Raw genomic sequence first — 15,500 nt, 5'->3', positions numbered from 1 at the left:
AGAGGGTCCGGGGCTTCCGGTGATGATCCGCAGTCCAGAGCCTCCGGCGATGATCCACGGTCCGGACCTACAAAGGCGGAGGGATCAGTGTAAAGAGGCGGAGCGGCGTCCAGAATCAGAGCCGCCAATGAGGGTAGATGCCCACCCGGACCCTCCCCTATAAGTTCAGGTTTGCGGTCGGGGGTCCGCAAACTGGTGCCTGACCAGTCACACGCTCCCCACGGTAAGCACGAGGAGTTGGCTCATGTCTCCAACCTGACTCAGCCAATCTCCTCGTACCCCCCCCCATTTTTTTTTTATTGGGGCTGCCTCTCGTGCTTGCCTTGTTTGTATTTCTCCTCATAATATCGCCGTTCCGCTTTTGCTGCCTCTATTTCCACCTTCGGAAGGCGATACTCCCCAGCCTGCGTCCAGTGTCCTGCTCCGTCCAAAATCTCCTCCCAGGTCCATTTCTCCATAAAACGCTGCTCCTCCTTTTCACGCTGCTTGGTCCTTTTGTGGTGGGTTCTTCTGTCATGGCCGTCAAAAGAAGGAGACCAAGGCACAGCGTGGTATAGGTACATTCTTCTTTATTACAAGAATGAACACTGAACAAAACTAACCGTGAAGCTATGCAAATTAGTGCTGACAGGCAACTACACATAGACAAGAACCCACCAATACTCAAGGGAAAATGGCTAGCTAAACATGGTCCCCAATCAGAGACAACGATAAACAGCTGCCTCTGATCTCTCTCTCTCTCTCTCTCTCTCTCTCTCTCTCTCTCTCTCTCTCTCTCTCTCTCTCTCTCTCTCTCTCTCTCTCTCTCTCTCTCTCTCTCTCTCTCTCTCTCTCTCTCTCTCTCTCTCTCTCTCTTCTCTCTCTCTCTCTCTCTCTCTCTCTCTCTCTCTCTCAGCAATCAATATGTAAGTGATTTCCTCCCACCCCTAGGCCTCCCAGGTGTAAGGACAGTTCCAGTAAGGGGGTTGGGGTTGAGAGGGGCGAGGGATGAGTCACAACAGTTAGACAGACTAGTAATGGAGGGGAAGGTAGATTAGGCCCCTGCCAAGTCAGCACTTTCCCAGCAACACTCTAAAACCACACCTAACCACTTAATGGTGAACACTGTGATTTTAAACCTGCTCTAATACCCATTAAAGAGCTTAAGCTGCGCACAGGGAGCAGTTCCATTGAAATGGACCCGTCTTCCTTTGAAATGGAGCAGCAGACTTCAGTTAAAGACTTTACATGGGCCTAATGCTTCCTGCTTCCTGGAAGCCCATGACTCTGTGACGAGTGAGGAGACTCAATCTGAGATGATTGTTGGATGTGTTCAGTTGGGTTCTGTTGTGCTGTCAAAGCAGGATTTTGTGTAAGGGGGGAAAAAATGTGATGTGCTGAAGCACAATGTGGGATGTTTTCTGCAGTGCATATTGGGATGCGACAAGCAGGTATGACAGCATTGTTTCCTAACAGAGACAGTGACAGCGACAGAGACATGGCTCTGTGGGGAGAGAAACAAACAGGTTTGCCTGTGTTCAGTGACGGTGCCAGAACTGTGTAGTGTGCTGGAGCAGGGGCCTGCTCTCACAGCTAGCTGACAGAGACAGCGCTACAGAATTGTCAGTTCCGTGTGGCCAGCCAGACAGTTAGAGTAGGCGATAGCTACAGTACCTATACACCTGCTTGAATGGCTTGGCAAGAATGGCCTCAATGTTCCCAAGGTTTTCCAAGAACACCGTAATACAAACATCGATTCTTGAAACACTCACGAATACTCCACCAGTACATCACAAACACACATTTACTATACCTCATTTCCACTTTCCTCATCTCTAGATGGTCATCAGTTTCACTCTAAGGAACTCATTGTTACATTTCCAGGAAAACAATGTTGTATGGAGGCACAACAGGTCTGGTAAACAATGGTAGACATATTATTTGTCTGCTTACTATTTTCGATTTGAAAGCCTTGGTTTCTAGTCAGGTTAGAAAGCGCAAATAGAAAAGCCTCCTGAGTGGCTCAGCGGTCTAAGGCACAGCATCGCAGTGCTGAGGCATCACTACAGCCTGGGGTTTGATCCCAGGCTGTGTCACAGCCGGCTGTGACTGGGAGTCCCATAAGACGGTGCACAATTAGCCCAGCGTTGTCCGGGTTAGGGTAGGGTTTAGCCGTGAGGGCTTTCCTTGGCTCATCATGGTCTAGTGACTCCTGGTGACGGGTCGGGCACCTGCAAAGCTGACTTCAGTCATAAGTTGAACAGCGTTTCCTCCGACACATTGGTTTGGCTGGCTTCCGGGTTAAGCGAGCAGGTGTTAAGAAGCAGCGTGGCTTCGCGGGTAATGTTTTGGAGGACGCATGACTCGACCTTCACCTCTCCCAAGCCTTTTGGGGAGTTGCAGCAATGAGACGAGATTGTAACTACCAATTGGATATCACGAAATTGGGGAGAAAAAGGGGGTAAAATTGCCAACAAAAGGGCAAATAGCCTTTTTCCATTGCTGTCATTCTTACATTCTTTTGCAGTTTTCCTCTTGATTTGAACACTGTTTATTAGGCTAAGTGAACTTGGCTGTGTCATGGTTCCACCAGTCACCAGAGGGCAGCAGAGACCGTCCTAGAGACATTTACAACACTCAGGTGTGTCCTATTTACTCGTTATGATTTCACTGTTAAAATAGGTGTGTTTTTCTGTTGTCCTTTGCAGACGCTTGAATTGTTTACCGTGTGCGTTCGTTTCCTCAGTGCGTTTTCGAGACTTGGTGTTCGTTGTTTTTCAAGTGTACTGTGATCCTGCGGCTACCGATTCTAAGTATCCTTAACCACTGATTCCTCGTCTCTTCTCTGCACCTGGGTCCAACCTCACCAAGTCACAGGCAGGAAACAGATGCAGCCAGTACTAGTGAGAAAAAAACATCTTAAGCATAATAATCATCCACACCGAAAATACTAACTGAATAATTTGAACAAACTTGATTTGAATATGTGCACTTGAAATGTAGATGGGTCAACATTGGTATACAGTGTCAGATTGACTTACTGGCATTCAATGAAATCCAATGGATTGATCATTTTAAGTCAGCTCCTGTCCTGTTAAAGAGCAACTGAACACACCGATTCTGCATGTGTTTCTCTGTTGCTCATTAAGAAAAATTTGATTTCCGTCTTGGGGTGAGGTTGGATGTGACAGTTGCTGATGTTTGTCTTCTAAATCTGCAATTAATTTGGACATTTTTGCAGAGGAGGTTTTAGTCGTGCAATTTTTCATCTAGCTACAACGTTTGGGGCAGTATTTCTCAAGTAAAAAAAATATAATTAAAAAATAAGTGCGCAACGTGTTTTGTTATGTAAGCAAAGTCCGATCCGGACCTGCTGGGCAGAGCTGAGTTTCCCAAAAGCATCGTAACACTAAGATCATCTTTCGTCCATTTAGTTTCAATGGAATTAAGATGCTCTTAGTGCTATGATGCTTTTGGGAAACCCAGCTCTGGTCTGTCTCACTGTCTGTGTGTTATGCGGTAATATTGGATAGAGTGCAATCACCACAGCAGTGTATGCATCTGTATTAGTGAGCATTACTGAAATCAAAACCCAACCCTCATGTAACGGTTGCTCTCCTCCTCTTCGTCTGAAGAGGAGGAGTAGGGATCGGACCAAGACGCAGAGTGGAAAGTGGTCATTATTTAATGAACGTAAACTGAACACTTACAAATACAAAAACAACAAACGTGACCAAACCGAAAACAGTCCCGTGTGGCACGAACACTGACACGAGATACAAACACCCACAAAACACACGTGAAACCCCGGCTGCCTTAGTATGATTCTCAATCAGGGACAACGATTGACAGCTGCCTCTGATTGAGAATCATACCAGGCCGAACACAAAATCCCAACATAGAAAATCACACATAGACAAACCCACCCAACTCACACCCTGACCAACTAAATAAATACAAGACAAAAGAAAACAGGTCAGGAACGTGACACCTCAAGTAATTCATGACGAACTCACTTACAAAACTCTGTTTTGGATGAGACTGACTTTATGACTAAAATTATCCTATTTACACTTTGTAGTCAATTTTGACACTAGAATAAATGTTTCTGACTTATATAGATGCCACGTAGGGCGTTTTCTACCAGAGAAGTTCTTTATTGCCTTCAGTTGCGCTTTAAAATACAGGGAGCCCCCCTCCCAGTTCTAAAAAACAGTTTCTCCATGTTTGAGTGAGCATGGAGCGGCCTGAACACAAGCTGCCGTCTGCTGTCCTTGTCCATTCCCCCAGTGCCGTAAAGAGGATGAAGCTGCATATGGTCATGTCTGTGCTGTGTGTTTGACGAGGTGTCTGACACAGCATCAAGCCCCCACCATGTCCCTGCCAGCGGCTCCAAGTACTCCCTCCGTCCCTGGCTCTGTGGCCATGCCTGCTGAAATGTGTTTTTTAATAAAGAGTCTGGACGGTAAACGGCCACTCCGCCAGCGATAAAAATGAAGGATCTGAGGCTCTTGGCTGAGGAGAGTCTGGAGGAAATAGGAAGGCAATGACACAGTGCTCTCATCGAGCAGGCTGGCGGCTGGCACAGCACAGGAGATTCTCTACGTGAGGGAACTAGGCACAGCTGGACTAAATAGAGCCCCTATGTGTGTGTATTTGTGTGTGTGTGTGTCAACTCACTTCTCGCTCTAACATTAGGTTTTGTTTTCATTATTCTAAAAAGCCATTTGAATTTCATTTGAGTTGAGGACGCAGCAGGCTACATAGCGGCCTGGTGGGGAAGGACATGGAACTGATTTGCATTCAGAGCATGTGACCTCATCTACCACAGTCGGCATAGACAGGAAGGAGGGAGTGGGGATACACATCAAATCTAATTGTATTTGTCACATGCGCTGAATACAACAGGTGTAGTAGACCTTACCGTGAAGTGCTTACTTACAAGCCCTCAACCAACAATGCAGTTCAATAAATACAATTAAGAAAATATTCACTAAATAAACTTAAGTAAACAAATCTAATCAAATCAAAAAGTAACACAATATATTTACATAACAAAAATGAGGCAATATACAGGTACAGAGAGAGGGAAGGAGGGAGGCGCTCAGAGGCAGAGAGCAGAGGGGGTTCTGAGTATTTCCTCCTATGGTATTACTCTTAAAATTGGGCAGAAATGTGTCATGTGTAGTTTCCTCTGTGCTCTGTGAGTGTTCGGTCATTCTAAGGCCTCAGATACAGGTAGCAGATGGGGGTACATTAGAGGGCCATGAGCCTCGGGCACTTGGTCATGTGGGATATGGAACTGTGATATGTGGAAACTGTAATAATCCATATACCGGAGGCAAGTTAAAACATGTCAATACTGCGTGAACATGGAAAATTCATGTTTTGAAATTCAAGAACACTCAATTCTTTCTCTCACACACAAATAAGCAAACAGGAAGTAACACACAGGGACAGCAACAGGCCTGTGTGAGCAGTGACCCTAACAATAAGTGACAGACTTTGACAAGAACACAAGCCACATGTAAAAAACACTCTCTCTCACAGACAGGCACTCCGGTAGCCTTGGGAATAACCAAATCACACACACTCAGTTTTCCTCCCAAGCAGGATACACCACCTCAATGTGACATAATGGTATACAGCAATCTCTCCCCCTTCTCTCCACTACTTAGAGAGTACTTAGACAAGATGTACAACTTAACTCACACGGCACTGTTTATATACTGTTCAGTGTTCAAGGTGCTGCCTCACTTAACAAAATGATTAAACGCAATTAACCAATAGGATGGAACATTTCCGATGGCCAGGACGAGACAGATTCCAGCAGTGTTTCTGGTGCCCTTCGTTTTCCATTCCAGCCCAACGACGCTCGCTTTCAAAGGCATCCCCCTTTTGTGTAAATGGAATTAGATAAACCTTTAGTTTCTGGGCTAATTAACCGTGGTGTTGCTGTGCGCTATGAAAGAGCTAGCTACAGTACTGTACTCAAAGACCTCTCATTTCCCCCGCAGAACAATCCTGATCCAATTTTCACCAGATCAAGGGCTGCTGGGATAGCAAAAATAAAATAATTTGTTTGAGGTTTGTTCTTGCATCAAAGACAATTCACACGATGGTTCTTCTGTAGTGTCATATTCTATTTATTTGTTTATTATGTTCATATCAGTCCACTCCTCCACCACCCCGCACATCACCATCCCAATCTGCATTTACATTATACTCTGGAGCTTCAAATGACTACTGAGCAGTCACCATCTTTTTGTTTGGCTGTGGAACATATTGATCGGATCAAGACGGAAATTAATTTGTAATGCTGCCAAGACATGGCCTGGTGGACGGTGATGTCACATCCTTCACAGTGAATTGCTGCTGAGGAGACATTACAATGGGATTGCAACGCTGTAATTCTCTGTTATAAACACCTACAGTGGGGAGAACAAGTATTTGATACACTGCCGATTTTGCAGGTTTTCCTACTTACAAAGCATGTAGAGGTCTGTAATTTTTATCATAGGTACACTTCAACTTAATTTGCATTTTATTGCATGACATAAGTATTTGATACATCAGAAAAGCAGAACTTAATATTTGGTACAGAAACCTTTGTTTGCAATTACAGAGATCATACGTTTCCTGTAGTTCTTGACTAGGTTTGCACACACTGCAGCAGGGATTTTGGCCCACTCTTCCCTACAGATCTTCTCCAGATCCTTCAGGTTTCGGGGCTGTCGCTGGGCAATACGGACTTTCAGCTCCCTCCAAAGATTTTCTATTGGGTTCAGGTCTGGAGACTGGCTAGGCCACTCCAGGACCTTGAGATGCTTCTTACGGAGCCACTCCTTAGTTGCCATGGCTGTGTGCTTCGTGTCGTTGTCATGCTGGAAGACCCAGCCACGACCCATCTTCAATGCTCTTACTGAGGGAAGGAGGTTGTTGGCCAAGATCTCGCGATACATGGCCCCATCCATCCTCCCCTCAATACGGTGCAGTCGTCCTGTCCCCTTTGCAGAAAAGCATCCCCAAAGAATGATGTTTCCACCTCCATGCTTCACGGTTGGGATGGTGTTCTTGGGGTTGTACTCATACTTCTTCTTCCTCCAAACACGGCGAGTGGAGTTAGACCAAAAAGCTCTATTTTTGTCTCATCAGACCACATGACCTTCTCCCATTCCTCCTCTGGATCATCCAGATGGTCATTGGCAAACTTCAGACGGGCCTGGACATGCACTGGCTTAAGCAGGGGGACCTTGCGTGCGCTGCAGGATTTTAATCCATGACGGCGTAGTGTGTTACTAATGGTTTTCTTTGAGACTGTGGTCCCAGCTCTCTTCAGGTCATTGACCAGGTCCTGCCGTGTAGTTCTGGGCTGATCCCTCACCTTCCTCATGATCATTGATGCCCCACGAGGTGAAATCTTGCATGGAGCCCCAGACCGAGGGTGATTGACCGTCATCTTGAACTTCTTCCATTTTCTAATAATTGCGCCAACAGTTGTTTCCTTCTCACCAAGCTGCTTGCCTATTGTCCTGTAGCCCATCCCAGCCTTGTGCAGGTCTACAATTTTATCCCTGATGTCCTTACACAGCTCTCTGGTCTTGGCCATTGTGGAGAGGTTGGAATCTGTTTGATTGAGTGTGTGGACAGGTGTCTTTTATACAGGTAACGAGTTCAAACAGGTGCAGTTAATACAGGTAATGAGTGGAGAACAGGAGGGCTTCTTAAAGAAAAACTAACAGGTCTGTGAGAGCCGGAATTCTTACTGGTTGGTAGGTGATCAAATACTTATGTCATGCAATAAAATGCAAATTAATTATTTAAAAATCATACAATGTGATTTTCTGGATTTTTGTTTTAGATTCCGTCTCTCACAGTTGAAGTGTACCTATGATAAAAATGACAGACCTCTACATGCTTTGTAAGTAGGAAAACCTGCAAAATCGGCAGTGTATCAAATACTTGTTCTCCCCACTGTATGTAGAATGTAGCATTTAAAAAAAACATTTTAGTCATTTAGCAGATGCTCTTATCCAGAGCGACTTACAGGAGCAATTAAGGTTAATAAGTGCTTTGCTCAAGGACACATCAACAGATTTTTTACCTAGTCGGCTCAGGGATTCGAACCAGTGACCTTCCGGTGACCTCTTAACCACTAGACTACCAGCCTATTGCTTCTTCTACACTGTGTGAGCTGGGATTTGATATATCACGGGGTGAAGCAAAGCCCAATAAACGGTGCATTCAGAAAGTATTCAGACCCCTTCACCTTTTCCACATTTTGTTACATTACAGCCTTATTCTAAAAGGGATAAAATAGTTTTATCCCCCTCACTAATCTACACACAATACCACATAACGATGAAGCAAAAACAGGTTTTTAGAAATGTTTGCACATTTATAAAAAATAAAAACGGAAATATCACATTTACATAAGTATTCAGATCCTTTACTCAGTACTATGTTGAAGCAACTTTGGCAGCGATTACAGCCATGAGTCTTCTTGGGTATGACGATACAAGCTTGGCACACCTGTATTTGGGGAGTTTCTCCCATTATTCTCTGCAGATCCTCTCAAACACTGTCAGGTTGGACATCAAAAAGAAAGGAGGACCAAGGCACTCTTCATATAATTAAAATGCCTTTATTAGTATGGCATGTTCAATAGAAACAAAGTTGTTGTTTCTAGCTTGGAGTTGTATGCTCATGCTCATGAGCATACAACTCCAAGCTAGAAACAACAACTTTGTTTCTATTGAACATGCCATACTAATAAAGGCATTTTAATTATATGAAGAGTGCCTTGGTCCTCCTTTCTTTTTGATGACCAATTTACACCTTTTACCAAAGAGCACCTTCTATCTACCAAAATATACTATAGTGTACCTTAGTAGCGCTTCCCTTCCTCCTCTTTCTACTGTCAGGTTGGAATGGGAGCGTCACTGCACAGCTATTTTCAGGTCTTTCCAGAGATGTTTGATCGTGTTCAAATCTGGACTCTGGCTGGGCCACTCAAGGACATTCAGAAACTTGTCCCGAAGCCACTCCTGCACGGTGAGGTAAATTCCTTAAGTAAAAATACTTTAAAGTACTACTTAACTAGTTTTTTGGGTATCTGCACTTTACTTTACTCTTTATATTTTTGACAACGTTTACTTTTACTTCACTACATTCCTAAAGAAAATAATGTACTTTTTACTCCATACATTTCCCCTGACACCCAAAAGTACTCGTTACATTTTAAATGCTTAGCAGGACAGAAAATGGTCCAATTCACACACATATCAAGAGAACATCCCTGGTCATCCCTTATGCCTCTGATCTAGCGGAATCACTAAACACAAATGCTTTGTTTGTAAATTATGTCTGAGTGTTGGAGTGTGCCCCTGGCTATCCGTACATTTAAAAAACAAGAAAATGGTGCTGTCTGGTTTGCTTAATATAAGGAATTGTTTTATTATTTGTACTTTTACTTTTGATACTTAAGTATATTTAAAACCAAATACTTTTATACTTTTACTCAAGTAGTATTTTATGGGGTCTTTCACTTTTACTTGAGTAATTTTCTATGAATTAAGGTATATTTACTTTTACATGTATGACAGTTGGGTACTTTTTACACCACTGCTTCTACATTGTCTTGGCTTTGCGCTTAGGGTCATTGTCCTGTTGGAAGGCCCCAATCTGAGGTCCTGAGCGCTCTGGAGCAGGTTTTCATCAAGTATCTCTCTGTACTTTGCTCTGATCATCTATCACTCAATCCTGACTAGTCTCCAAGTCCCTGCTGCTGATAAACATAAAAACGTCAACAGAAGGACGCTGCCATCACCATGCTTCATCGTAGGGATGGTACCAGGTTTCATCCAGACTTGGCATTCAGGTCAATCTTGGTTTCATTAGACCAGAGAATCTTGTTTCTCATGGTCTGAGAGTCCTTTAGGTGCCTTTGGTAAACTTCAAGCGGGCTGTCATGTGCCTTTTACTGAGGAGTGGCTTCCGTCTGGTCACTCTACCATAAAGCCCTGATTGGTGGAGTTCTGCAGAGATGGTTGTCCTTCTGGAAAGGTTCTACCATTTCCACAGAGGAACTCTGGAGCTCTGTCAGAATGACCATCAGGTTCTTGTCAGTTTGGCTGTGCGGCCAGTTCTAGGAAGAGTCTTGATGGTTCCAAGCTTCTTCCATTTAAGAATGATGGAGAATACTGTGTTCTTGGGGACATTCAATGCTGCAGAAATGTTTTGGTAGCCTTCCCCCCAGATCTGTGCCTCGACACAATCCTGTCTCGGAGCTCTACGGACAATTCCTTCGACCTTATGGCTTGGTTTTTGCTCTGAAATGTACTTTTAACTGTGAGACCTTATATAGACAGGTGTGTGTCTTTCCAAATCATGTTCAATCAATTGAATTTACCACAGGTGAACTCCAATCAAGTTGTAGAAACATCTCAAGGATGATCAATGGAAACAGGATGCACCTGAGCTCAATTTCAAGTCTCATAGGAAAGGGTCTGAATGTAATGTTTTATAAATTTTCTAACATTTCTAACAACCTGTTTTCGCTTTGTCATTATGGGGTATTGTGTATATATTGATGAGGAAAATGTTTTATTTAATCCATTTTAGAATAAGGCTGCAATGGAACAAAATGTGGAAAAAGTGGTCTGAACACTTTCCAAATGCACTGTATTACTGCCATAACACTATAGACTGAAAATTAACTTAGCTAGTTCTATTAAAAGGTCTATAGTGTGAGGTCAGTGTAACAGTACTTCATAGCCATACAATAGTCCAGGGGATCAACATATCTATGGTAATTCCATGTGGAGTAAGGTTTGTAATGTGTGCGTGTGTGTGTGTGTGTGTGTGTGTGTGTGTGTGTGTGTGTGTGTGTGTGTGTGTGTGTGTGTGTGTGTGTGTGTGTGTGTGTGTGTGTGTGTGTGTGTGTGTGTGTGTGTGTGTGTGTGTGTGTGTGTGTGGCTTATGTTCAAAACCACCTGCTAATTAGCTACACTGAATAAAGAACATATACATTTTTTGTGTGAAATCCTCCTCTTTCCAAATGGGTTGACTTGGTCCTGATTCCAGAGAATATTGAAGTAACACTGTTATGTTCCATTATGCCTTCAATGAGTGAAAAATAAATCAATGTTAGGATCAAATACAGAATGTAGCTAAATACTCGTTCTCTCTCCTTAAAGCCACAATCCAGAGTCAGTTGTTCAACCCAACAGCAGCCTCAACACTGGTTTGGGTTATGATAGGGTAAGGCCTAATCTTACTACATTTGCACACACTGTACATAGATTTTTCTATTGTGTTATTGACTGTACGTTTGTTTATCGCATGTGTAACTCTGTGTTGTTGTTTTTGTTGCACTGCTTTGCTTTATGTTGGCCACGTCGCAGTTGTAAATGAGAACTTGTTCTCAACTGGCCTACCTGGTTAAATAAAGGCAGTTGTATATCATTAATTGAAGAAAGAAAAACGTTAAACAGCAGGACATCTTACCGATTGTGCCTTTAAGTTACTAGGTCAATCTTCAGCAGTAAAGTTCTGTCACATAGCATGTAACCAGAGCTCAGCAGACACCTGTCAGAACGCTGCTCAATGCAGATGGAAACAGGCAGATCTGCTGAGGCAAGCACTTCTTATTGAAATGATTGGTTCAAGGCACTCCATTGCAGCAATGCTTTGGGTCCACCAATTATGACACGCTACAGAGGTGTAACCTCCATGACAACTCAGGAGATGACATATCATCTGGAACATATGAAAAGTCTCTCAACCTTATCCTAGGTTTACTGTTACTGCTTACTGAGCTGAGCATGTTAACATTTCATACCTAAAGTATTACCTTCAGGAAAGGAATTTCATTTTTGAGTGTGTGTGTTTGTGTTTGTGAGATGGTCTTGAAAATAATTCATTTTGTCCTCTTATTAAATAGGTTAACTCCAAAAACGGACTGGCAACACTGCCTGAAATCTGATTATAGCCTATGCTCAGCTTCAGTGAGATTTAGTTCACAAAGGATTCCAGGAGCACAGCTGAAATTCTCAGAACTGAATGCACTTAACATGCAAGCCCACCGGGCAGCCTAAGATGGAGATACAAATCCCATATACAGTATGTAAATGCTAAACCTAGAAGTCTCACAAGTATGTGCAAAATATATTAGAACAGGCGTGTGCTAATATTGTTTTCCGAGCCCACAATAGAGAAACAAACACAGCCCAGAGTCGGACAATAAAGATTCTCTGATGTATACGTACGATTCATCTATTTGTTTCATTGGAGGGACATGTTTTTTCTTTTAATACTGTGGCATAGATTTATTGTTGTCCATCGCCAAGACTGAACGTTTCTTTTGTGTTTCTACGTTCTGTAGTCCATTTTGTTATTGAAATGTCTCAACAATCCTCAAGCTACGTGTAAATACACTTATTCAACAAAATGTGGACATAGCAGTGAACTGTGGTATCCTTCACAGAGGAGCGGGAGTAGCATTGCTAACAAACACTGTCCTTTTTGACCTAGAGTACACTTGAAACAAAGCATGACGCCTCACTATAGACTGCAGCTAATGAGTAGAAGTTATTGGGATAAAAGCATCCTTTGCTCTGACAGTACCACAGCACGGTATGTAAATCAACACTCTGCCTGAACAAAAGACTGAGCAGTGATCGAGACTGACATAAGTGTAAGTGCTTCTATTCTTTGGTAATCTCATGGGTGTTTATTGGCACAGGTCAAGAGCCCTTGCGTCTCTGATAACAATCTCCTGACTTAATGATCCAAATGATACCACTCTATAAAGATGCCTCAATAGCATTCCGTCTGGTTGGGACCAAATACCAGTTGCACTGTGGCATAAAACAGTTGAGGAGGATGAAAAACAAACTTCCTTATTTTACACACTACTGTCTTACTCTTGGGTGAGATCAAATAAAATGTTATTTGTCACATGTGCCGAATACAACGGGTGTAGACTTTACCTTGAAATGCTTGCTTACAAGCCCTTCCTAACGATGCAGAGTTAAAAAAGAATCATACAAATATAAAAATAGTAACAAGAGGAATAAAATACACAAGAATGGAGCTATATACAGGCAGTATATAGATGAATGTGCAGGGGTACGAGGTATTTGAGGTAGATATGTACATAAAGGCAGGGTAAAGTGACTAGGCATCAGGATAGATCATAATAGGAGATGGCCAAGAAGGACCTGCTTCTCAAGCTGAGACGAAACACAAGATTATTAGTGATACCTCAGAGGTGTGAATGTGGTAATTTACCCCAAGCCTTAAATAAACCTACTCCATACCTTACCTTACTTGACATCCTGTCCTATCTGACACACACTGAGGAGACATCTTAATCCCCAGAGCCTCCAGCAGTAGCACCACTAGACTGTAACAGTTAGCCCCAGCCTGCCTGCCTGACTTGAAGTGTAATCTGGCCTGAGAGATGGAACAGGAGCTGGACTCACCATCCTCAGTGGGCACGTAGACATTGAGGTACAGACAGTCCTCACTCTGGTTCTGAACGTAGCCTGCTGCAGCGTCCAGGTTGTCAGTGAACCACACCGGCAGCATGATCTCAGGCAGCACCCCGTGTACGTTCTGCGGGCACACGGGGGCAAACTGGGTGGCGTTGCGGATCTCCTGCCAGGAGCCTGGCGCCTCTGGGGGCTGGAAGCGGCGCTCGCCGATGGGCGGGGTGGCGTAGGGCACGCCCAGGTACTGCTCCACGGGTCCCAGGATCTCGTTGTTTAGTTCCTTCCTGACGCCGCGCAGCTTGCCGTAACCCGTGGTGACCATGGGGTGTTTCCCGCTGAGGTCGGCCCGCTGGCAGGAGGACAGGGCCAGGCGGAGGGCCAGGCCCAGGAGCCACACCAGACACGGGTCAGACATCCTGCGGGGGCTGGAGCGCCGCGTCCCACCGGGCCCCGGACGTCTGGGGCCACTCTCTGGGAAGAAGGACATGTCCTCCGGTCTTCTGCCCAGCAAACTAAATATGACTAGGAGTTCACTCGTGGGCAGCAAAGAGTAAAGAAAGGACCTCCCAATACCCTGAAATTAGTAGGTTATTGGAGATACTGGGAGAGAGAAGGTATTGGGAGGGGTGGGGGGTTTGGTCAAAATCAGAGGTGTAGAGTGTGTTTTCCTAGCATAGTGTGAGAGGCGAGAGAGCAGGTGTAGAGAGGGGGAGGGACGGGAGGCATCCTCAGCTAGACTGTCTGCTCTGGTCCATCCTCCTGAGAGCTCCTGATAGGCCAGCTGCAGACTGACAGCTTCCACAGCCAACACGCCACACCTGGGTACACACAAAGGTCAGAGGTCATAATAAGTTAGTGGGTCTGTGTTTGGAAAGAGAGAGACACAACATGGACAGTAGCTGTTTTAAGTAGGTTTTAAAATACCAGAAACAAAGAACTTTCTTCTGAAACTCGTCAGTCTATTCTTGTTCTGAGAAATGAAGGTTATTCCATGCGAGAAATTGCCAAGAAACTGAAGATGTCATACAACACTGTGTACTACTCCCTTCACAGAACAGCGCATACTGGCTCTAACCAGAATAGAAAGAGGAGTGGGAGGCCCCGATGCACAACTGAGCAAGAGGACAAGTACATTAGAATGTCTAGTTTGAGAAACAGACACATCACAAGTCCTCAACTGGCAGCTTTGTAAAAATGGTACCCACAAAACACCAGTCTCAACATCAACAGTGAAGAGGCGACTACGGGATGCTGACCTTCTGTCCGGTGTCTGTGTTCTTAATATTATATTTATCTTAATATTATATTTTTATTGGCCAGTCTAAGATATGGCTTTTTCTTTGCAACTCTGCCTAGAAGGCCAGCATGTAGAGACTGGGGTTTTGTGGGTACTATTTAATGAAGCTGCCAGTTGAGGCGTCTGTTTCTCAAACTAGACACTAATGTACTTGTCCTCTTGCTCAGGCCTCCCACTCCTCTCTCTATTCTGGTTAGAGCCAGTTTGCACTGTTCTGTAAGTAGTACACAGCCTGGTGCGATATCTTCAGTTTCTTGGCAATTTCTCGTATGGAATAGCCTTAATTTCTCAGAACAAGAAAAGACTGACGAGTTTCAGAAGAAAGTTCTTTGTTTCTGGCCATTTTGAGCCTGTAATCGAACCCACAAATGTTGATGCTCCAGATACTCAACTAGTCTAAAGAAGGCCAGTTTTATTGCTTCTTTAATCAGGACAACAGTTTTCAGCTGTGCTAACATAATTGCAAAAGGGTTTTCTAATGGTCAATTAGCCTTTTAAAATGATAAACTTGGATTAGCTAACACAACGTGCCCTTGGAACACAGGAGTGATGGTTGCTGATATGGGCCTCTGTATGTCTATGTAGATATTCCATAAATAATCAGCCGTTTCCAGCTACAATAGTCATTTACAACATTAACAATGTCCACACTGTATTTCTGATCAATTTGATGTTATTTTAAAGGAGAAAAAAATGTGTTTTTCTTTTAAAAACAGGACATTTCTAAG

General features: G+C 43.8%; 1 protein-coding gene across 2 annotated transcripts in view; it reads right to left on the bottom strand.

The window, feature by feature from the left end:
• LOC139552457 (neuroligin-2-like) overlaps positions 1–15,500 on the bottom strand; it is a 97,400-nt gene that overhangs the window by 58,950 nt on the left and 22,950 nt on the right. For both annotated transcript variants that reach the window (XM_071364216.1, XM_071364217.1), the window contains exon 2: positions 13,467–14,293. In XM_071364216.1, coding sequence (XP_071220317.1) covers positions 13,467–13,962 — 496 coding nt within the window. In that variant the 5' untranslated portion in view covers positions 13,963–14,293. The remainder of the gene's footprint in view (positions 1–13,466; positions 14,294–15,500) is intronic.

Source organism: Salvelinus alpinus, chromosome 24, assembly GCF_045679555.1.
Source record: "Salvelinus alpinus chromosome 24, SLU_Salpinus.1, whole genome shotgun sequence".
In the NCBI taxonomy this organism is placed as follows: Eukaryota; Metazoa; Chordata; class Actinopteri; order Salmoniformes; family Salmonidae; genus Salvelinus; species Salvelinus alpinus.
Note: the sequence above shows the minus strand (reverse complement) of the source record. Positions and strands in the feature narration are given on the sequence as shown.